Consider the following 25,802-nt stretch of genomic DNA (forward strand, 5'->3'; position numbering starts at 1 on the left):
AAATTTCCACTTTGTAAAGGGAACCTAAATACACAGAAGAAGGAAAACAAAACAACTGCAGCTGTCAGCAGAGTTTCAACTCAGTTACTAAGATCTAGCAAAAATTCTCTTGAAAAGAGGATCATCGCCTTGCAAAGTAAACAGCCTATTTGCCTTTAGTAAATCCACCCCAGTATTTTTGCCATCACATGATTAGATAATGGAAGTCACCTTATTTACTAATCCAATGGAAATTTCTCTTGCAAAGTGACCAGCCTATTTTCCCCTTAGTGAATTAACCCCACACTTTGCAAGAGAAGTTGCACTTTGCAAGGGAACTTCCCCAGAGCTCAGAGAATATTGTATAATTTCACTTGGTAAAGGGAACCTAATTACACAGAAGAAGTAAAACAAAACAACTGCAGCTGTCAGCAGAGTTTCTGGGAAAATTCTCTTAAAAAGAGGACCTTCCCTTGCAAAGTAAACAGCCTATTTGCCTTTAGTAAATCCACCCCAGTATTTTTGCCATCACATGATTAGATAATGGAAGTCACCTAATTTACTAATCCAATGGAAATGTCCCTTGCAAAGTGGCCAGACTATTAGCCTTTAGTAAACTCTGTCCAGTATTTTTGCCATCACATGATTGGATAATGGAAGTCACCTAATTTACTAATCCAAGGGAAATTTCCCTTGCAAAGTGGCCAGACTATTTGCCTTTAGTAAATCTTCTCAAGTATTTTTGAGACCACATGATTGGATAATGGAAGTCTCCTCATTTACTAATTCAAGTGAAATTTCCCTTGCAAAGTGGCCAGAATGTTTGCCTTTAGTAATTCTTCTCCAGTATTTTTGCCATCATATGATTGGATGATGGAAGTCAGCAGCAGTCACCTAATCCAAGGGAAATGTCCCTTGCAAAGTGAGCAGCCTTAGTGAATTAATCCCACAGACACAACAGGGAGCGAAAGGAAGTCTCTCCAGTTGTCAGAGGGACGAGTGACCCCCATTGGAAGATTTATCTCTCGTTCCTGTTTTGGTGACAACAATTTCAGAGACAGTAATATATATATAAAATCTAACAGGGCATGTAACTCATCTCTACACCATCCAAAACTTAAAAAAAAATCTAGAAAACAGAAAAGTGTCTCCCATAGGTTTTCCTCGCCTCCCTGCTGGAAGGGCTCGTTGCTTCCTCCGGCAGGGAGCAGCCTGGATGTGACACGTCGGTATGTCCCACCTCGATGACAGCTCCTTCCTCTATGGGAGTGCCCCCCCCCCCCCTATGAGAAGGACCGGGCACCCCTGATTGGTGGAGGGGACCCCTGATTGGAAGAGGGGGAACCCCTGATTGGTGGAAGGGGACCCCCTGATTGCTGTGATTCCAGCCTGGGCTCTGCAGAGGGGACGGTGACCCTTCTCCTCGCTGTACCGGCGATGCTGAGAGGAAGAAGAAGAAAACTCTCTCTTCTCCTCCGCTGAAGTCTCGCCAACTCCCCGCAGAGCCCCCCGCGCGCCCCGCTCATCGATTATTTGATAATTGATTCTCCCTCCGACCAATGCGAGGCCGCCTCCGCCACGCCGGCCTCTGATTGGTCGGGAGCTTTTCTATCGCTGCCTACTGAGATTTGGGCCAGCTCACTGTGCGCCAGGCGGAGGGGGGTTCTCTTGTGCAGCAGCTGAATGAACTTCTTCCTCGTCAGAAATGAATGGAGTAGTGTCAGTCCATGAGGAGTGGGTGTCCATGGGCTGCATACATTGATGACATTGTATCAAGTGGTAATAAAGTAAAGGTGAAGGGATTTAAAGTGGCATGGATGGGGTGTGCAGCCAGGGAGAAGCCATAGCCGGCTGCAGGCTGGGGAGAGTTGCTCTTTTCTGTGTGTGTGTGTGAGATGGAGTAATGTAGTACTTCTTCTATCTGGGATGTCCTCCTCCACCTCCCCCCCCCCCTCCCTCTCCACATGAGCCAGTCGATGCAGCCCATTGCATTGTGTAAGACGCGACCTGTTATGGCCACCACTACTTCCGGGTTCCAGCATTCTGGTCCAAACCCAGCTCTCCGCCTGTGCAGCACACACAGCAGACGCGCGGCGGGGCTGGGAGCGAGCGGCATCGATCGGGGCTTCTTTAAGGCGAACTCAGACGTTTCCTCTCTCTCCCCCTCTCTCCATCTCCACATCTACACAGAGGGAGAGAGAGAAGAGCAAAGAAGAGAGGAGAGGAGGAGAGGAGGCTGATCCTACAACAAGAAGGAGAAGGGAGCTGCTGCTGCTGAGCCTCCTGCATCTGGACACTATTTCCAGGGCTGGTGACCGGTGCACATCGCCCGCTGGATCATCATCATTCATTCAGCACCTTTGACAAGCTTCGCCCATGATTGACAGCTGAAGTGGCACACAGCCATGAGACTTTCCATAGCTGCCTTCCAGGGCTACTTTTAAAAACTTATTTTGAAAAAAAAAAGGAAGAGGGGGGTAAAAAAATAAAAGGAACATTTCTTCCTTTTCTCTACCACCCTGGGTCTTTGCAAAGAGTTCCATGCTGAATTATTTGGCTCTTTCAAGGAGCTCCAAGAAGCTGAAGATTTGGTTGAAATTCTCAAGACACTGGAAACTTTAAAGAGGGATTTATTTTCGAGTTTTTCCTTTTTTTTTCTTTCTTTTTTTTTTTTTTTTTACTTTTTTTTATTATTATTATTTTTTTTCTCTGGAGTGGCGTCATTGATTCTCATCCACACTGGCCTTAAATAGGATATATTTCAAATTGAAGTAGGAAGGAGTTAGGAAGGCCGATGGCTCAAAGGGTAGGTGCTGTGCCTGAAACATTTTCTACAACTTTTCATCTGTGTGATTGAAACGTGGCTTGAGGGGGTAGAGGCTGAACAACATAGCCATTTAGGCTCTTTTCACTTTTTTTTTATTTTCAGGAGTGTATGGGCCATTGTATACACACACATATACACTCACATATACACATACATATTTTAAACTTTAAACTGAAAATAAATCACTTGTGTGCCTGTACATACTTAAACAACACAGCTGATATATATATATATATATATATATATATATATATATATATATATATATATATATATATATGTATATATATATGTATATATATATATGTTTATATATTTATAATTAGCCAAGTATATACAAACTTAAAGGGTGATTGTCTTCAGTTGAAAATAGCTCTTAGTGTGTAAATATATATATATATATATATATATATATATATATATATATATATATATATATATATATATATATATATATACATATTTACACACTAAGCTATTTTAAACTAAACACAATCACCATTTATGTTTGTGTATACTTGACGAATAAAGCTGATTGTGCTAAATATACACACATATATGGGGGTTGTTTATTTTTTTTATTTTTTATTTTTTTTACAAAATTTATTTATTTTTGAAGTTGAGGGCAAACATACAACATAACAACTAGATATGGATACAGTAGGCTGCTATATGTCTTTGGGTAACAGAAGGGCTTAAGGGTCATATGGCAATTCATGTTTAATGCATGGGGGTATGGAACCAGGGCAGAGTAGTTGTATTCTATATATATATATATATATATATATATATATATATATATATATACATACACACACATAGAGTCATTTTAAACTAAAGATAAGATACATTTTGTGTACATACTTGGCCAAAAAAAGTTTAGTAATATATATATATATATATATATATATATATATATATATATATATATATATATATATATATATATGCAGGATCCATCATTTATTGCATGCATACAGAGTCATTATATATGCATGCAATATATGATATGTATAGAAATATATATTGCAGGGTTTATCATACACTACATGCATACACAGCCCCCCTATATACTGTATATACTGCATGATTTATCATACATTGTATGCATTGACAACCCCCTTTATACTGTATATATATATATATATATATATATATATATATATATATATATATATATATATATTGCAGGATGTATCATACATTGCATGCATACACAGCTCCCTATATACTGTATATATATTGCAGGATCTATCACACATTGTATGCATACACAGTCCTCCTATATACTATATATATATATATATATATATCAGGATCTATCACACATTGCATGCACACACAGTCTTCCTATATACACTTCCTAGACATCAAGAACTTTTTTTTCCCAGTTGACAAGTTGGGAGACACATTTCTAGTGCTGGCTTATCCCTGAAAGCCCAGGGCTCTCCATACACACACATTGAAATGTATGTGTTGTTCAAACAGCATTGTTAAAGTGTTTACTGTTGACAACGAGCAGCCAGCAAACAATCCGACTTGTCTGTGTGTTTGTGGATCCAGCCTGTGTGTTAATGGGAAGTCAGATCTAATCTCTCTCCGATCTGTCATTTCAAAGAAGCTCTATTCCACCTAGACAAGTAATCTTAATTACTGCCATTATTGTTAATATGTGCATATTATCAGCAGCGTTCCATTGATTAAAAGCCATTAAACTTTGCATAATATGGGAGCTCAACCACTGAGCTGTCTGGAATAGAAAGCTGAGGTCTCGCTGACACTTCACTTCCAACCAGGTGTCACCTCCATACATTACTATTTACTAATATCCTCATCCACTGATCGTTCATTTCATTTGTACTTATCACCACTAATGTATATGGGTGATCACAAGTAATGACAACTGTAGTGTACACAGGTTGTGTCAGGGTGCCCATATTATAATTTTAATAAAAATATATTTATTTAATACACTTAAAGTGGCAGTGCTGTATAATGATTGAGCTAATAGCAGGAACGTTTTAAAAGTTTAGGCTGTCATGTACACACACACACACACACACACACACACACACGTGTACAAATAGTATATATATATATATATATATATATATATATATATATATATATATATATATATATATATATATATATATATATATATATATAGTGTGTTTGAGAGAGAGAGACATATATTTTTTTATAACACAACAAACACTTATATACAAGTATGTTCACTTATTCAATTCACTCTCAAATATTTATTTATGTATATACACAAATATAATGTAGGCATGTGTTGTCCATCATTACAACTTTTTTTTTCTTCAATGTATACCCCTATACACGTGTAATGTATGTGTGTGTGTATAAGTTATGTGTGTGTGTGTAGTATATGTATATATATAATTAGATAGAGAGAAACACATGCAATACACATTTGTACACAGATATAGGTATTTATGTGTATGGGATGCATGCAATATATACACAACTATCTCTATAGGGTACATATGCATATAAACAATTTTTAATCACATGTGCCAAGTTCTGCAGTTTGTGTAATTCCATGCTCATACACATATAGGTATAATTGTATGGTTTATATGCAGTATATAGAAAGCCTATAGGGTGCACATGCATACTATTTTTTCAAAAAATTTGCTGGAGTTTGTATAATTTATTTATACACACACACACACACACACACACACACACACAAATGTTGGTATATATATATATATTTATTATATGGGGTACATGAGATGTATACAAACCTCTCTCTATGGGGTATATATGCATACTAACATTTTTTAATCACATTTCCTAAGTTTTGTAGTTTGCATAGTTTAGTTACACACACATATATAAATGTATACAATTGTATGGAGTCCATGGGATGTGTACAAACCTCTCCCTATGGGGTACATATGCATACTAAAAAAACTGTATCACATTTGGTAAGTTTAGTAGTTTGCATAGTTTAGTTACACACACATATAAATAAATGTATAAAATTGTATCGAGTCCATGGGATGTGTACAAACCTATGGGTACCCAGACATGTTGCAGTGTGCCCACTTTCTCCCCAGGCTCACACACATCCTGGTCACTCCAATCCTACACTTGGCACAGTTGGCCTAATGTGAACATTTTGGCATAGGGGTGTTGAATGGAGCAAGCCCCTTGTAAGCCTCATTTTCTGCTTGCTTTGCCAACTGTTACCTCTCAGATAGTGTCAGTTGTTGTGATTTTCATTGGTCTTCCCTGTGAAACAGTCTAGGGGGATCTCTAATGAAATCAAATGCTAATCCTCCAGAATGGGGCCGGAGAAAGTGAAAAGATCCTGAGAGCCACCATAATGGAAGGCGCTCCTTGGAGGGGATGAAGTCAGCTGGAGGCCTCGCCATTTGCCCTGCCTTGCTCCTTCCCCAGTTGTCTCCTGGCTTGCTGATCGTGTTTTTTCTGTCTACCATACAGTACGACGACTTACCCCATTACGGGGGGATGGATGGAGTAGGGATACCTAGTGCCATGTATGGGGATCCCCATGCTGCTAGGTCCATGCAGCCCGTTCACCATCTGAACCACGGTCCACCTCTGCACTCCCACCAATACCCGCACACGGCCCACACCAACGCTATGCCCCCCAGCATGGGCTCTTCAGTCAATGACGCTCTGAAGAGAGATAAAGATTCCATTTATGGGTAGGTACAGCTGGCATCACTTTCTACAACCAGGGCACACCACCCTAACAATGCTGCACCTCTGTCTACTTACTGTACTGTCTATAAACTTTACCAAACTTCTACTTTCTGTACTGCCAAGCATCACAGCTACATCTCAATGTCATTGCTCTGATGAGAAATTATTATTATTATTTTTTAATGAGTTTAATGTAAGTGCAAATTAAATATAATAAACTTACTGCATGCCTGCGTATTTTAGTAGATGTCTCTAAAATGATTGTGTTTTTTTATTTCTAATCTTAGTAGTAACTGAACGTTAAGTAAATATAAAAATAATAATGATAATTATTATTTTTAACAACAGTAGATATAATGATGGGGGTAGTCAACAGTTTGGCAGTACTGTATATGGGCTATATTGGCAAGAAAAGTGTATTTATGGATGGGTTCTACATGATAGGCGTGTGTGTGTGTGTGCACGTGTGTATTTATGTATTATTATATATAAAGAAGGAGAAATAGATCGATAGATAGACAGAAACAAAGGAAAAGAAAATATATATATATATATATAGTCAGAAAAAAATACACACCTACATATAACATACTATACACAAATTAAAATAATACAAATAATAATAATAATATATATATATATATATATATATATATATATATATATATATATATATATATATATATATATATATATATATATATATATATATATATTACATAATGGAAAAATATATATATATAGATAAATTTGTATGCACATATTATACATAAATTATAAATAAAAAATGAATATGTTACATAAATGAATAAAAATATATATACACACACACACATATATATATATATATATATATATATATATATGTGTGTGTGTGTGTGTGTAGATATATGTGTATGCACATATTATACATAAATTAAAATAATAATAATAATAATAATAAATATACATATATATATATATATATATATATATATATATATATATATATATATATATATATATATATATTTATAGATATATCTATCTATCTATCTATCTATCTATCTATATATATATATATATATATATTATACATAAATAAAAATAATAAAAATGTATATATTGCATACATGAATATAGATAGATAGATATATAGATAGATAGATAGATAGATAGATATGTATGCACATAGTATACATAAATGAATATATATATATATATATATATATATATATATATATTTATTTACACATATGTTATACATAAATGAAAATAATTAAAATATGTATATTACACACACACACACACATACATATATATTTATGTATATATATATATATTTATGTATATATATATATATATATATATATATATATATATATATATATATATATATATATATTAACCATTATTTAAAATGATAAAAATGACATCAGCACACAGCTTGCCTAGTGTGTGTTTGAACAGCCTATATATATTCACATGCGTGTCTGCCTATGACAAGGGCTTTGCTCATCTAATTTTTTTGTATTTTTTAAATCGTTCTTGTCTCTTAAATAGACACGGCATTGTTGTGCTAGAGTAGCTCTATTTTTTTTGCTATAGATGTCTTGAAAGGGCTTAAATAAATTAAAACAACACGCTCTGGTTAATGTGAAAACACGTGTAATCTCCCTAATTTGTCGCTTACGACTCCTAATCTTTTGTAGCCATGGAGTTTATTTAAACGCATAGTTTGCAGGGCAATGCTAGCCCATCTCAGTCCCCCCACTTGCCCAAAAGCTCTCTTGCTCTCCCACCCTTTAGCTCCATAGAGGCAGCCTGCAGTTTACGCAGGAAATGGAATAAATTACTTTAAACACTTTTAATTGAGTTAGAAGGTTAATGGAATTCCCTGTCCTCCTTCTCAAAGTACCTGATTTAGCCGCATTAAAATATTAAAAGACTTAGCCCCGTTTTCATAGAAAAAGGCATTATGGCGTGTGCTAAATGAGGTGACATAAAATTCAGTAGTTTGACTTTTTTTTTATATATATATATATATATAAAAAAACGTAATATTGCAATCCAAATTCATGTCTGCCCTTTAGGTAAAGATTTATTAACTGATTGCCTACCTACTGATTACTGGAAGGATTCTAAAATCATTAGGCTGCTCCTCTCTCTCTATATATTTAAGGAGTAGATTTAGCTGCTTTATCGTACCATTTAAAATACCCATCCGTGCATTTGAGACAGGGATCTCCCAGTCTTTTTTTTCTATTATGGTTTATTTATGCCTTGAATAGTGAAAGAGAGCGAAGGCTAATTGCATTGGAGTGCTAGGCTGGTCTGTGTCTTGTGTGTGCTGATTGTCTTTGCCCAGGGCCTCTGGTGTTTTGCCCTGGTGAGAGCAGCATTGAGCTGGGAGGGGCAGGGGGCATCTGTCCTCTTGATCATGTGGCTTTTTTTTTACTTCTTTTATTTATTTTTTTCACTGACAGCCCTTTAGCTTGTTGTAGTTCTTGCTTTATGTTTTTTTGTTGTTGTTTGTTTTTTAATGTTTATTATTTTTGTTGATTGCTGTGTTTCTTTTGCAGACACCCCCTGTTCCCTCTATTAGCACTGATTTTTGAAAAATGTGAACTAGCTACTTGTACCCCCCGAGAACCTGGAGTAGCAGGCGGTGATGTGTGCTCCTCTGAGTCTTTCAATGAAGACATTGCAGTGTTCGCCAAACAGGTCAGCCAAACAATGCAAGATGCAAGCAACACTACCACCAAGCATTATAATAAAGATCACACACACACATAAACTTTGTCCTGACCCGTCAGAACCCAGGATGCTATTATTGATCCCCTACACTGTTATTGAACAACGCTTTGTAGATGATCTGGGATTATTATTAATGACCTACCTAATCGGAGGGGAAAATAGACACCCTGACAGATGGAATGTTAGTCTATTAGATACACTAGTATTACACATTTTTCATAGACTATGCTGGTTATTTCTGCTGCTGCTTTGTTCAATGGGACTTAAACTCTTTTTTTTTTACCCCCCCCCCCCCTTTTTCCATTTATGTGGCTGCAGATTCGTGCAGAAAAACCCCTGTTTTCCTCAAATCCGGAATTGGACAATTTGGTAAGAAGTGACTAAATCCTTTATTTTCCCTCTCTTCTATGTCGTGTTACTTGCTTGTTTAGTTGGCAAAGAGCTCTTAATTACAAGTAATACAGTGTAACAATTTGGTCTAAGTAAATTACACAGTGATCAGAAGGGAGCTCTGCGCTTCTTAGTAAATGAGATGGCCTTTTTTTTATGACACCCACTAAGTGACTGCAGTAATCAGCTTCTTGGTTTATTTAGGGTTGTCAAATCCTTTAGTGTTTCTCTCTCTCTGCTATCACCCCCCCCCCCCCAAGAGTTGTAGACAAACAGATTGAAAACACATCAAAAGCCCCCCACTATTTGGGGATTTCAATGGAAAGGCATAAAAAAGATAGCCAGAAATCCAACACCATTTGCTGCACTGGATTTATATTTGAACTCGATATTCAAAGAGTCTGGTTTGTGTTCTGCTTATTTTGTATCAGTCACATTATCAGAGCCAAATACATTGTTAGGGAAAGTTGTGCAGAAAAGTTTTTCTTTCTTTCTTTCCTTCTTCTGTTGTTTGTACCTTTATTAGTACTTAATTTATGTTTCCCCCTAGATGAGCTAAACTCGTTCTATCTTTCTTCTGTTGTTTGTACCTTTATTAGTACTTTATTTATGCCCCCCCCCCCCCCCAGATGATCCAAGCTTTTTCTTTCTTTCTTTCTTTCTTTCTTTCTTTCTTTCTTTCTTTCTTTCTTTCTTTCTTTCCTTCCTTCTTCTGTTGTTTGTACCTTTATTAGTACTTTATTTATGTTTCACCCTAGATGATCCAAGCTCTTTCTTTCTTTCTTTCTTTCCTTCTTATGTTGTTTGTACCTTTTTTTAGTATTTTATTTATGTTTCCCCCTAGATGATCTAACTCGTTCTATCTTTCTTCTGTTGTTTGTAGCTTTATTAGTAGTTTATTTATGTCCCCCCCCCCCCCCCCTAGATGATCCAAGCTCTTTCTTCTTTCTTTCCTTCTCCTGTTGTTTGTACCTTTATTAGTACTTTATTTATGTTTCCCCCTAGATGATCCAAGCTCTTTCTTTCTTTCTATATTTCCTTCTTCTGTTGTTTGTACCTTTATTAGTACTTTATTTATGTCCCCCCCCCCCCAGATGATCCAAGCTCTTTTTCTCTTTTACTTTCATGCTTCTGTTGTTTGTGCCTTTTATTCGTACTTTATTTTGCCCCCCCCCCCCCCCCCCAAGATGATCCCAGCTTTTCTTTCTTTTTCTCTTTCTCCCTTTTTTTCGGGGCATTTCTACTGCAATGTACCTTGTTTTATTGTCTGCACCTTTATTAGTATTTTATTTTTGCTTTTTTATATTTCTCCCCTCCTAGATGATCCAAGCTATCCAAGTATTACGGTTTCATCTGCTGGAGTTAGAAAAGGTAATGCAAGCTGTATAGAGTAACAAGCTCCAGCTAATAGTGAATTTGCATAAATGTCTTTATTTCTGGTTCTGTGTAATTAGTGTCAAGACCAATCACGGAATCCATTGCTCTTCTCAGTTTAATTGCGATTGCAGCTACTAGAACCAGGATCACAAACAGCCCAGGCCTCGTGTTCCTTTTTAATACCTTCCTTTGGCTTTTTGCGCATTCTGTGCAGTCTCCAGCCATTTATTCGCATTTTAAGGCATCCAAACATCTCGGAGCGCTAGATGGGGTTTTAGAGATATAAAAAAATAAAATAAAGCTTAAAAAGTGGAGGGGTGAGATTCAGGATGTTGCTGCGAGTTTTTTTTTTTTTTTTTCAGAGACAAAGCAAAGCTGGTTTTATCAGCTTCTCCACTCTGGGACTATTCCTGAATGCTGAAGGGAGAAGGATGATAATGTGATTTTACTAGCTGTTTTGCATTTGAGCAATAAAGGGTATTGCAGTTTGATGCCAGCCATAAAAGTTGCATGCGAGGCTTGGAGACTTTTTTTTTTTTCGTTTTATTTATTCAGTTTCTGTTAGGGTTTAAATATTAAAGTGCTGTAAAGCTCCTGAATCCAGTGCTTTAGTTTTCTTTTTTTTCAAAGCTTCTCTTTTGCTTGTTTACTTCTGCTGTTAGGTTTAGGATGCATCCTTGTAGTATCATTTTAGGGCTTAAAGAGCCCATTCCTGTCAGCATTGCCGAGTATGTGCCAATGTGCTTTTTTTTTTTACATATTTATTTAGGCTGCATTCTAGTATTATTTTTAGTCTTCCATCTTAAAGAGCCCATCACTGTCAACATAGTTGAGTATTTGGAAATGTGCTATATATATATATATATATATATATATATATATATATATATATATATATATATATATATATATATATATATATATATATATATATATAGTATCCTTGCAGAATCATTTAGGCTTTTCTCTTAAAGAGCCAATCACTGTTAGCATAGCCAAGCACAGTCATTAATGTGTGTGTTTTAATATATATGTGTATATATATATATATATATATATATATATATATATATATATATATATATATTACTGCACATCCTAGCAGAAACATCTTAAGGCTTCCTTTTTGAAGAGCTCATCCCTGTTAGCATAGCCAAGCATTTGGAAATGTGTGTGTATATATATATATATATATATATATATATATATATCATCCTTGTATAATTATAATTGTATCTATATTTAGGATGCATAGCCTAGCATTTGCCAATGTGAATGTGTGTGTGTATATATATATATATATATATATATATATACACTCTGCAGAATCATTTAAGGCTTCTGCCTTAAAGAGCCAATTACTGTTACTATAGCCAAGCTTTTCTCAATATATATATATATATATATATATATATATATATATATATATATATATATATATATATATATATTAAAATTTTATGGCTTCCCTTTTAATGAACTCATTATTGTGGGTTAAGATAGATAGCCAAACCAATATGTATCTATATATATCTATATGTATATATATATATATATATATATATATATATATATATATATATATATATATATATATATATATAAAATATATGTTGAGTAAAGCTTGGCTATATAAACAGTATATATCGATCTATCTATCTATCTATCTATCTATCTATCTATCTATCTATCTATCTATCTATCTATTTATCTATCTATCTATCTATCTATCTATCTATATGTATATACATATATATCTATATAAATTATTATTATTATTAATCAGGCTTTATATAGTGGCAACACTTTACACAGCAATATAAAGGGTGACAGTACAATTACAATACACAGGCAACAGGAGGGCCCTGGGCATGGAGCATACAATCTATAGGGATGATATGTATATATATATATATATACACACATAAGTATAATTATTTTTTTATTATATATTATACATGTAGGATGCACCCTAATAGTAAGGCTTCTCTCTAAAGAGCCCATCACTGTAAGCTAACCTTACATATCTAATGTTGTTTGCCAATGTATTTAGTATATCTATCTATCTATCTATCTATCTATCTATCTATCTATCTATCTATCTATCTATCTATCTATCTATCTATCTATCTATCTATCTATAGATATATTATCCTTGTACAATTTGAAGGCTTCAGGTGATAAGTTTGACCTCTGATTATTAAATGTAGGGTGCACCCCGAACCCCTTCTAGTATAATTTTAAGTCTTGGATCTTAAAGAGCCAGTCACTGTCATCTTAGCCAAGTATTTTCCAATATGTTTTCTTTTTCTCTGCCCCCCCCCCCTCCCCCTCCATTGCCTTGAGCTGCCCTTGCTCGGCCCTGTGATGATATAACTAGATGAAATTAAATAGTTTACATTAAATGTCACCCATACAGGTCACGTCTCTGTGGTCCCAGCCCCGGGAGCAGATGAATATAAGAGGGTGTTGTATTAGTTGTAGATGCGAATCATGTTGTCAGTGTCAATTTCCCCGGATATCTCTATCTTGGTGGAGGGGGAGGGGGGGTCCTGGGGATGGTCGCCGGGCCCCGGACACCCCCAATCACCGCTCCCCCCTTCTCTTGATCTCTCTATACTCTCATCTCTCCGATATTGCTATTTATTTATTTTCTCTCTTTTTTTGTCCCGTCTCTGCCGGCTGGAACAGGTACACGAACTCTGCGACAATTTCTGCCATCGGTATATTAGCTGCTTGAAAGGGAAGATGCCCATAGACCTGGTGATAGAGGACCGGGACGGGGGGTCCAAGTCGGACAGCGAAGACGTGACCAGATCGGCCACCCTCACAGACCAGGTAAGCCGACCGGAAGATCTTTATCGATTTATGAATTGATTGGATGAGTTATTGGCAAATTGCGGCTTCCTATAGGCCGGCTCAGGGACTTGAACTTTAAATAAAGTGACGCTGATTGGTTTTGGGTGTCCGCGGAGTTTGCCTGATTTGTCATTAGAGTAGAGGTGGGCCCGGCAGCCAATCAGAGGCGGTGTGTATGTGCGCGCGGTGTGCTGTGCGGAGCGGGCTCGTTGCTCAGGCTGTGTGAACGGAGCCGCCATAGGCTGTGTGTAAGGAGCTCGGAGAAGAGCCGCCACGGAGTCCGGGCTTTGTGTACGGAGCCGCCATAGAACTTAGGCTGTTAGTAAGGAGCAGGAGCTCGGAGAAGAGCCGCCATGGAGCCCGGGCTGTGCTCTAGCTGTCTATACGCTTCATTAGGCCGCCTTATCAGTCTCCCTTGGCTGGGCGCATTCACAGCTCACAGCACATTGTGCACAAAGCGCGCCCCCTCCCCTCCCCTCCCGTACAGGGGACGAGGGGGAGTCGAGTGCGCGCCGCCGCTGGAGGTTCTGTGTGAGGAGAGGGGCGGCCCCAGAGGACAATATGGCGGGAGAAGTGCCCCTCAGGGGAGGGTAGGGAGCGGGATCTCACACACACCTTCCTATCCTGCTCTCTGGGTGTTTGTGGCTCTTCATTTACATTACATTGTATCCAATCCCAACAACTTGCCCTAATGGGGGCGACTTACCCTTCACTTCTGAAGAGAATTTTCCCTTTGGGACTCATTCACAGCACGTTTTAGCTGCAATAACACTAAGGGGTTAAAACATTAAAGGCAAAGCCACTGTGTACTTTACAAGTGCAGTTGCTCCAGAGCTCAGTAAATGAGGGGAAGCTTCACTTTGCAAAGAATAACCAATCATGCAAGGGGAAAATCAAACAAAAAAAACAGCGTTTTTGTTTGCACATGATTGGATGATGGAAGTCAGCAGAGCTTCCCCTCATTTACTAAGTTCTCGATTATTCGAGAATTATTTGAACAGGCTTCCTTCTGTTCCAAAAACGCACCAAAGAAGTTCCCTTTGTCGCAATTTTAGCGCGTTTTATAACTCGACAATCACACCCTGTTTGAGGCGCCGTTAAAAAATAATGGCATCACAAAACGCATCCCATGTTTTGCTACAATTCAGAAATTGGGGGCAGAATCACACGATTCCAGTACGCTCAGGTGGGAATGGAGCCTAAGGGGTTAATTTACTAAAGGCAAATAGGGTGTAACACTTTGCTGGGGGGAAGTTGCTCCAGAGCTCAGTTAGGCTACTTTCACACTGAAAGAGCCCGGCGTTGGCGGTAAAGCGCTGTTAGTTTTAGCGGCACTTTACCGTAGTTTTAGCGGCAATTTTCAGCTGCTAGCGGGGTGATTTTTAACCCCCGCTAGCGGCTGAAGAAAGGGTTAAAATCGCCCGCGTTGAGGCGCTGGCAAATCACTTTGCAGGCGCTTCCGAAGCACTGCCCATTCATTTCAATGGACAAGGGTGGTGGAGGAGCGCTGTATACACCACTCCCAAAACGCCACAAAGATGCTGCTTGCAGGACATTTTTTCCCATCCTGCAAGCGCATCCTCCCAGCGTGAAAGCACTCAGACTTTTACACTGGGGAGGCTTGAGAAGAGATTTACAGGCGCTAAAAAGTGTGAAAGGGAGCTCTGCTGACTTCCATCATCCAATCATGTGCAAGCAAAAATGTTTTCATTTGTTTATTTTCCTTGCATGTGATTGGGTATTGTTTTCAAAGTGAAGATTTACCTTATTTACTAAGCTCTGGCGCAATTGCACTTGCAAAGTACACAGTCTATCGATTGACAATCAGGGCAAAATCGCACCACGTTTGGGGTGCCTTTAAGAAACAATGGCATCATAAACGTGTCCCGTGTTTTGCCAAGATTCTGCAAACGTGGGCAGGATTGCGTGATTCCAGTACGTGAATGGAGCCTAGGGGGTTAATATACTAAAGGAAAATAGACTGTACATTTTGCCAGTGCAGTTGCTCCGGAGTTCAGTAAACAAGTGGGAGTTCTGCTGACTTCCATCAGCCAATCATGTGCAAGCAAATGTGTTGTTTTTATTTTCCTTGCATGTGATTGGGTATTGTTTGTAAAGTGAAGCTTCACCTACTAAGCTCAGGAGCAATTGCACTTACAAATTCACAGTCTGTTTGCCTTTAGTAAATCAATCCCAAAGAAAATAGTTTTCTGTGTCGTGTTCGCCCCAGATTGCAGGTTTTCTCTGCGATCCAGAGCTGTGCGATATTAGGGTTGTTTCACCCCACGTGTAGTTCAGTGCCTTTTCCTCTAAATGTATTGTTGTGGATGGGAGGAGTGTTGCGGTGCAGTGCGTTTTGAGACGTTTGCACACGTTTCTTTGTATTGCAAATATGTTGCATAAAATTGATCAGCTATGGAACGCAGAGAAACAATATTTTCAGGTGAACATGAAACCTTTTACCTTTATCAGACTTCTACGTTGTTTATTCTGGTGTAGCCGTGCATTGTAGCCAACCAGCTTCTAACGTCAGCTTGTTCAATTAAGTTTTGACAAAAAAAATGGAAGCTGATTGGTTTCTTTGCAGAGTTGCATCAGATTTTGCACTCTCCAGTTTTAGTAGATCTGTATCTTATTCCTAAAAAGTATCTTTTGTTACACTGGAAATTGTTTTAGTTCCCCAGACTAATGAATGCCTGTTGATTCCAAGCAACCAATCAGGTTAAGGGAATATTTGAAAATGTTGGATTTCCCACGCACTTGATTGGCTGTTTGAAATAAGCACACGTTTGGTGGTCTGGTAACTGTCTGGTAAGTGAACCAGTAAATTGTATAGTGGTTCTCCAAACAAGGAGAAGATGCTTGGTGATGATGTTGTGCATACCATGGCTGATTTACTAAGAAGTGAAACAATCATGTGAATATTCCATTTAATTATCCAGTCATATGAAAAACTTCTGAACTTGATTGGGTATATACAGTCATACGAAATTAGTTTTTTTTTTTACATAATTGGATAAATCAAGTTAATACTTACATTTTTTTTCCAATGAGGATTCTCAACTTTTTTAGTGAATCAGCCTGATTGTGTTATCTTTTGGCTTTACTGTTTGATAATTTACAGCAGGGGTAGGTGACCTCGGCTTTCCAGCTGTTGTCAAACTACAAGTCCCCTGAGGAGCTGCAGGACTGACAAACACAGGCATGGCTCCTAGAGGCAGATGCATGATGGGATTTGTAGTTTCACCACAACAGAAGTGCTGAAGTTAGCTACCCCTGCTTTAAAACATTCTAGATAAAAGATTCCGTAGGCTTTATTTTAGTGTCTGCTTTAAATAATAATACACATGCTGAGTTTCTTGGTTACCGTTTGCTGTGATAATGGAGAGTATGATAAAGATGGAAAACATGTTAAATGTCTGGAGCCTTTTGAAGAAATATGAGTTAATACGGTGGGGTTTACTTACTAAATCTGGAGAGTGCAAAATCTGGCGCAGCTTTGCATAGAAACCAATCAGCTTCCAGTTTTTTTGTCAAAGCTTAATTGAACAAGCTGAAGTTAGAAGCTGATTGGCTACCATCCACAGCTTCACTAGAGTTTGCACTGTCTACTTTTAGTAAATTAACCCCATTGTGTTACTGAGTCATTATTATTATTATTCAGAATTTATATAGCGCCAAAAGTTTGTGCAGTGCTTTTTGGCAGTTGATTTCATAATGCTGTTGTCATAAATCAGCTTGTATTGAAGGATAACGTATTTGCCCAGATTTAGGTAAAGTTCTGTCCTGCATTGATATCAGTTGTGTGACATTTGTTGATTTCAAGCGTTATAGTACTGGCAATGTAATCGGCCATAAAAACACTGAAGTGGTCTCTTTATTAAAGAAGCCTAACCTGATTTGAAAGGGTAAAATGTGTATCTTTTATTGATAACTGGTGATCATAAATAGCTTTGCTTGCATTGTTTTGAACTTTTAAGAATACATTTCTCATGAATTGTTTCTACCTGAACTTTTTTATATGTATGTTGGTCAGTTACTGACTTTTGCTGAAACAATTGTTACAAAGTTATTGCAGATTTGCCACAAATGTTCAGAGATGTTACTCCTTTAGATTTACAAAATCTGGTGCCATGTCAGTCATAGTTTAAAAATAGGCATGATTAATGTGTTGCAGATAGCATTTAGGGTGTAATCAGAAAAGCTCCTGGGAATTCCATGTTGGCTACACAATGCACAGCCAGACACAACGCTTTACACCGTCTTCATCCCTTTTAGGCAAATTGTGCTGAAGCAACTTAAATCCCAGGACTCCAGGCTAGCCTAGGTAGTATAGGGTTAACTGGTTTATGTAGACTTTGATTTGTGGTGTGATCAGATGCTTTTCACAGATCACAAGGTTGTTTTATCAAGACACAGATTCACAGCCATGCTATGGAAATACTTTAAAAACTTTTGAAGACGTATGTCTTGTAAAAAATAGAAAAGCAAGTAAGCCCTTTCATTATGTTTTGTATGCCCATCACAAAAATTACATAAATATGAATAAATAATATTGATCAGAGACGTATGTTTTCAATTATAGTTCCTTAGATAAGTTCAGGTCTTGTTTGTCCCCGGCATATGTAAAGAGGTGATGCGTAGCATTGATCAGGCCTTGTTCACGTCACACTCACACACACAGCTTTGTATCCTAGGGAACCCATAGTGAAACACAGGTCATGGCTGCCGAGTTCAAAATTGCAATCCAACAAGTCTAGCTAGAAATTGAGTTTCTTAAAGCTCTGGAGTGCTGGGCACATAAAGCTATTTGAGCAAATTACAAGAATAGCTCAGGGGCACAAATGAAATCAACGCTTTAATTGCCTCCAAAATGAAGATTTATACCCCATTTCCCCAAGAAATCATTATTTTCTTTGAGAAAGCGACCCACCAAGCATGAGCATAACATATTTTAAAGATCAATTAGAAAATCTATCTGATTTAGAAAATGTGCAGTTTAAATAATTTGCTATATTTAAAAAAAAAAAAACTTTTGGCCTAAGAATATTTGACTTTAAGTACATAGGTTAGTTAGCTTTACCCTTTACTATCTCATGGCTTTAGCTTATCAACATTGCATTAAATGTGTTTGTTGCATGCATTTGCTGCCTTACTATACGGCTTTGTAATGGGCCAGCCAGCCTAATGCTTAAATGTGCATCACTGTAATCTAATACATTGCATTATGTAAAGCAGATTGTAACAATGTAGCTTTAAATGAATTGTTCCATTAGTAATAATCCCACTGCTATATGCTTACATTCTAGTGTTTATGTTATGGAGGTTTCTGAGAATTTATTACGTTTAGTCATTAAGGCAAAAAGTATTAGCGACATACAAATTGCAGTAACCCAAAGCAACCAATCAGAATGAATTTTTGATATAAGTGCAGTAAATAGAAACAGATTGGGTATTATGGTTTACTGTATCTTACAAATACCTTTTTCACCACCCTTTCTGAATACTCTAGTTGTTGGCTTATTTAAGCAACCTCTTCTGAACAAGCCAGTTAGTGGCTTATTTAATAAGGCAGTGGAAGGAGCAGTGATGGGCCTTTACCTGTACTAACAAAGCTAATTTTAAGACTTTTATTTGTTGAGAGTAGTCAGAAAAATGCGAGATGAGAGTTTATTGGTTGCCACAGATTGATGCATTTTGCCTATAGGTATTCTTGTATTAAAGTTATTCTGATTTATTTTAATTTCACAATTCTACAAAGGTCATCACTGACTCTAGCTTTTTTTTTTGTAGTTTGGAGAACTCAGGAAGTTTATTGTTTCATTATCCTACAATTCTTTGAAAATATATAGTGTACAGAAACAGGGACATGTTGAAGTGAATAGAAACAAGATAACCACAGTAATAGCCCTACCCATGAAAAAGTTGCTGTAGACTTAAGAGCAAAAAAAATTAAAGTCAGAATTTTCTTGTGAATGTTGCAGATCCAGTTCTAACTTTTCTGTTGTCTGCTTGCTGAAAAACACAGATACCCTTTAGGTGTTTTGTGACCTGGAGTGGTTAGTTGCCTGTTTAACTTGTTATGTTGCAAAGCATGGTGAGGAGGTGAAGGGCTTTTACCAGAGTCTGTTCTTCATCGCAATAATCTAGTGTTTCCTGTCCAGCAGCTGACCTCACAGTTCAGATCCCTTACCTCAGGAGGAGCTCTAGCACTATGTTTTATAATTATTTTGCATAGGTTTTGTTTTGTTCGGTATGTTGTAATATGTTGCAGCTAAGTTAGTTGACATTTCGTCAATATTTGTAGGCAAATTAGTGGTCAGTAGACATTTGCCAGCCAAAGAGAAAACTGCCATTTTGTTTACTGACTCAACAATTTTAAGAATATTGCTTATTGATGCACATACAAGTGGGTCTAAGCATATGATGAAAAGTTGGCTGAGTAGCAAAAGCGCATTACAAATGTTTCTGAATACAGAAGGTTACTAGGAATCTGTTGGATGGACACTATTGAGTGTCTTCATTTGGAGGGGCAAACTCCAGGTCTGTGAACGGATCCTTCCTTTTATGACTTTGTGAGTCAGTGACCCAGAATGAGCATGGTAACAGTATGTGACTTAACACATGGTGTGCACATGCTTGTTCTAGGTCTATGACTCACCAAGTAGGGAAGCCAGCTTCGGGGTGATAGCTTTGGAGCATGTACCTTCAAAAAACAAGTCATCAATGGCAGCTCCATATTTCTGTCCTGACAGACAGACTTTTTTTTTTTGATGGGAACCTTTGAGTTGTGCAATCTCTGGGCTGCTCTGTTTGTAGTTTAAAAAATGAAGCAAGTTTTGAGCACAAGAGTGTCACGTTGTCACAGTTAAAGCAGAAAGTTTGGACTTTATTTGCATTCAATTGAAAAGCCAGGCGTTTTTTATCCTCATTTTTTTGCTTTAACCTCCCTGGCGGTATGATTCTTTCAGAAAAAACATGCTAAAAGCGGTACCATTATTTGCAAGGAAATTTGGCGTTTTATATTGTAGGTCTGTAATTTTTAGAAATAACTCACTTAAATCTGACCAAACAAGATTCTAATAGGCATCCCGTGTATTACATTTTTTTAAAAACAAAATTATAAATTATAATATAATAAATAATTATAAATAATTATAACAAATAATAATATAATTATAATAAAAATTATTCAATAATGTAATCAAATCAAAATCACTGAAATTTGCTCAGTTGCAGAATTGTCGCTGTCATTACTTTTATTTTTTTATGACGAATTTCCCCACAAATCGCTATCGCACAATTCTGCAAGTGATTATAATTTATTATCGCTGTTTTTTAGCTGATCTAAAACTATTTTTGACATAAAGGGACACTTTTGGTTGCTATGGACAATCTACAGTTTGCAGGGAGAAAAAAAGGTTTTTATTATATAAAATGACATGCAGGACACTGGGCAGACCACTAGGGACAGGGGGGGTGTGTTTTTTTTACATACAGTACTGTAATCTATAAGATTACAGTATACTGTGTGTATAGTGTTTGTTTACGTTTTTGAATTTGGCGCCGTTCTCCGTCCCCGTGCGTCGTAACGTCGCAGGGAACGGAGATCGGCGTCACACGGAGGCACTATGTGAATCGAGCGAGGTCCCGCTCGCTCACACAGCGCGGTGGCATCGCTGGATCCAGGGACAAGGTAAGTAAAAAGTGCCTGTGGATTCAGCGAGGCAAGCCCGTGACTGACACGGGGTTACCGATAGTAGCAAGAAAATCTAACCCCGTGTCAGTCTCGGGAAGACCGCCAGGGAGGTTAACTGATAAATGATCTTACTTAAATGCTACAGCAAGGGTATAAAAAAAGGAAAACTTAAAGTGAGCAGTGAATTCACCCACAACCTTTTTGCCTTTTTTTTCTCATTGCCTGTTTTTGTGTGTTGACTGTCTTTCAAAGGAACATCTCATTTATGGTAATAGATTTTTATAGATGAGGGCTTTGGCAACCAGCTGTCTATTCCAAAGAAGTCCAGACTTTGCAGGAGTGTAGCTGGATTATTAGAAACACTAAGGAATCAGAGTAACAAATAGTACCACATTTCAGACCCTTTTAAGCATTATTTTACTTGAAGCTGATTTACAGGATTTAACAAAAAAGCAGTGGGGCCCTCTGCACTGCAAGGGTTAACTGCTTGTTAAATCTAGGGCTAGAAGAATAAGATGTAATGCCATTTTCCTCCCTCTGGCAAGCTTCCTTCTCTCCATCACTCTGGGCTGTGAGCAAACCCATGACATCCCCATGTACAATGCAGGAAAACTGGTCCTGCATCGTATGTGATGACATCAGCATACCTTCTGAAGCAGCAAAGAGAAGGGTTTTGGGGGACCAGTCATACTGTGTGGTGGAAGCCTTCTGGATTGAAGGATAAGAAAATTATTCTCCACCTAGACCTAAAAAGCATTGAACTTTTTCAGTGCAGCACACCCCACTGAAAGTTTTTATTCATAAATCCCAGAATTTAGCTTTAAATTAGGGCCCTTTCACACATGCGGACAGTATGTCCATATTTCATCCATCCGTTTTTGGATGAAATACGGACATACTTATATCCCTATGGGATAACGGGTGTCAGTGGATGAACAACCGCTGACACCCGATCTCATCGGTCCCCGCTATGGTCCGATTCTGCAGACGGAGGAAAATCCTATTTTTCCATCCATCTGCGAGATCCCCCTGATCTCCCCATAGAGGAAATCTGACAGGGTTGTCCCTGCAAAGTGTGTGGGGACTGCCCTGTCATCTGCCGGCTCAGCAGGGATCAACGGAGCGATCCCCGCTGAGCAAGCGGATATTTAAGGAACGGATTCCTCACGGGATCTGTAAGTGTGAAAGGGCCCTTACACTCTGTTTTGCATTTCCATCTTTCATAGATATATTGGGGTCCATTTACTAAAACTGAAAGTGCAAAATCTGGTGCAGCTGTGCATGGTAGCCAATCAGCTTCTAACGTCAGCTTGTTCAGTTAAGCTTTGACAAATTGTCAAATGTAAACTGGATTGGTTTCTATTCAGAGCTGCACCAGATTTTGCTCTCTTCAGGTTTAGTAAATCAACCCCATAGTCTTACATTTAGAATCTGCTTCATCATTGATTTTATTAGCCCTAATAATATGACTAATGTATGTATTAATTAGTATAACTAGATCTGTAAAACCTAAATAGCTGTTAGCACTATATGATATGTATCAGCTTGTGGTGTTATAGCATTGATTTAAGTCAAATCTGTCACACTGGAAGCAAGATTGCAGTGCTGACTTCTGAAATGACTTCTCCTTTCTGAATTCATGTTGTTATTGCTGAGCAATCAGCAGTGAACAATCAGCACTGTGAGGTTTATTTACTAAAACTGGAGAGTGCAAAATCTGGTGTAGCCGTGCATGGTAGCCAATCAGCTTCTAACTTCGGCTTATTCAATTAGGATTTGACAATAAAATCTGGAAACTGATTGGTTATTTTGCAGATTTGCATCAGATTTAGGACTCTTAAGTTTTAGTAAATCAACCCCTGTGTCTTTAGTGCATTTCGTATTACATGCTACTTTAAAATAACACTAAAAAACCTAGACAAAACAGTTGCTTTATCTAATTAGTAATCTACTGCTTGTTAATTGGTGGTAGATTTTCTTTATTTGTGGCAATTTATGTATTTGTAGAGGTTTTCACATCAGAGTGAAGTATGTATTTGTTTTTTTGCTCTAATTTATTAAATGTTACATAGTTGACTTTTATGAATTTATAAAATATTACGCCTGCTTGTTCTAAAATTGTGGATTGACCCCATTGCTGTGTTGCTGTGTGACAGAATACAAACAGACTAGGAACAGCGGGAAAAATACACGCAGTGAATTTTTTTGAAGAGGCCGTGTGTCAAATATGCAGTAAATAATTTACTGCTAAGGCCCACACAATGAAGTTCAAAGCAAAAAAGTTTGCTACACCATCACACTTTTACTCATGTATCCCGATCATTAAGTGATAATGAAAAATAAAACCATAGATCTCTGCTCTATAGGGCAGTTTGATTAGTTTTCCCACTTTCAAGCTTTTTCATATGTTTCTGTGCAAATTCCAAAACAGATCAAGTTTCTTTAGCCCTCCGGCTACAGAGGAGTTAATTTGCCCTATTCTTGGGTTACAGATCTATTTGCACATTTAAAATACTAAAGATACACCACAGTAACATAAATATTCTGGCAAAGTATGGCAGTGATAGGTAGGATAGTGTTAATTTGGCTGAATTTATAAAAAAAAAAAAAAAAAATTGGGGAAACTTTTGTGATTTTATCATTTTTGGAGCTGCAGGGAAAAAATACATATCAGCAAAATAAATAAATAAACAAAATACAAGTGCATGTCTTCCATACTTTTGTGGTAGCATATTTTGCCTAGAGAACAATAATTCTCTATTGTGTCCCATTCTGCTCTGCAGCTCTCTCTCATTTCTTAGCCCTTTCAGTGTACTCAGCACTTTATAAAATTAATATACAAACTCAGGAAAAAGCATAACTACACAAATGTAAAATGGTTGAGGAAGATGAGGACAGCCGCACTCCAAAAATGTAGATGTCATTACATACATTAGGAATTCTAATCTCAAGTATCATTTTTTTTCAATAATTTTTTTATGTTTACAAACTTTTATTGAGTAGAAAAGTGGAACAGGTAGAAATTCCAGCATACAGCAAATATATCCAAAACATTTGGTTAAAGAAACAACCAGACTTTGATCCTATCACTGTTCAGTCTACTTACACCTTTAAAGATTTAATAAATCTATTGTACTTTACCTTTTATATATTGGAAGCTTTGTATAGAATGTGCCTTTGTTAACTTTAATGAACACCGATCGTTTAATATTTACAATATTAAAAGTCCATGTAATTATGATTAAGAAAATAATAAATATTACACAAAAGATTTATTTTAATGTATTTTATAAAATTAGATTTCTTTTAGCTTCAAGACTATAAAGAAACTGTAACTGTTTCAGTCCTTATCATCAATATACCCTATTCTTTTAGAGCCATAGGTTCCCACAGTGAAAGAGCAGTAAAGTTAGTTACAGTTTATAGATGACAGTGAAAGATAGAAGATGAGAGATACTGTGTAAACACAGCAACTGCAGCAAATACATAAAACTCAAAAATAAACTTTCAGTTGCATAAAGAAGCATGTTTTCTGAACATAAAATTTGATATTACTATAGAATTCTGTAATTTATAGTTTGTATAGTCAAGGAAGTAGTAGGTAAATAGAGCAATTCCCTAATACATTATTAACAGCTTCGTACTGGTGTTTTGTAGGAACAAGGAGGTCATTTAAAGGGAATCTGTCACATGTGTCTGTACAGTGTTATCCAACAGATTAAAATATTGCAGGGTTTGATTTGTTTTTAAAGCCATGCCCCCATTGCTAAGTAATCAACTTTCAAAAATCAGCAGTTTTGCCATTTTCTGTTTACTTCTCTAATGCTAAGTGCAATAGAGAAGCAAAGTAACGAAACTGCTCTGTGCTTGGACACTGCAGGTAATTATTCAAAATGTCTGCCTCCAGAATGACAGGCTCCCTTTGATTAAATAGATTGCTTTTACACTCTTAGCAATTTGCACCTTAGATTTGTTGATGGAAAATTGTACAGCCTTTAGTAAATGATTTCTTAACTTGTGAATAATCAATTTTACAGTTCAATATTTCTAAACACCTAAATATTAAAAATAACCTTGTCTGACAAATGTGAATATTCACAAAGTCTGCGCAAATCATCATATAATTATCAGACCTGCGCCAAGGCTAAATACGGAAGCATTTCTAGAGAAAAAAATAAATAAAGCAGGCAGCCAGCCAAATTCCTAAAGGAAAATGCTTAAAATGAACAA

General features: G+C 37.0%; 1 protein-coding gene across 2 annotated transcripts in view; it reads left to right on the forward strand.

Annotated features, from left to right (window-relative positions):
• The first annotated feature begins 1,976 nt into the window (after nucleotides 1-1,976).
• Nucleotides 1,977-25,802, forward strand: part of MEIS1 (Meis homeobox 1) — a 198,299-nt gene continuing 174,473 nt past the window's right edge. For both annotated transcript variants that reach the window (XM_040351252.1, XM_040351253.1), the window contains exons 1-6: nucleotides 1,977-2,785; nucleotides 6,287-6,513; nucleotides 9,073-9,214; nucleotides 9,566-9,616; nucleotides 10,958-11,008; nucleotides 13,706-13,852. In XM_040351252.1, coding sequence (XP_040207186.1) covers nucleotides 2,774-2,785; nucleotides 6,287-6,513; nucleotides 9,073-9,214; nucleotides 9,566-9,616; nucleotides 10,958-11,008; nucleotides 13,706-13,852 — 630 coding nt within the window. In that variant the 5' untranslated portion in view covers nucleotides 1,977-2,773. The remainder of the gene's footprint in view (nucleotides 2,786-6,286; nucleotides 6,514-9,072; nucleotides 9,215-9,565; nucleotides 9,617-10,957; nucleotides 11,009-13,705; nucleotides 13,853-25,802) is intronic.

The sequence above is a fragment of the Rana temporaria genome, chromosome 4 (genome assembly GCF_905171775.1).
Source record: "Rana temporaria chromosome 4, aRanTem1.1, whole genome shotgun sequence".
Lineage (NCBI taxonomy): Eukaryota > Metazoa > Chordata > Amphibia > Anura > Ranidae > Rana > Rana temporaria.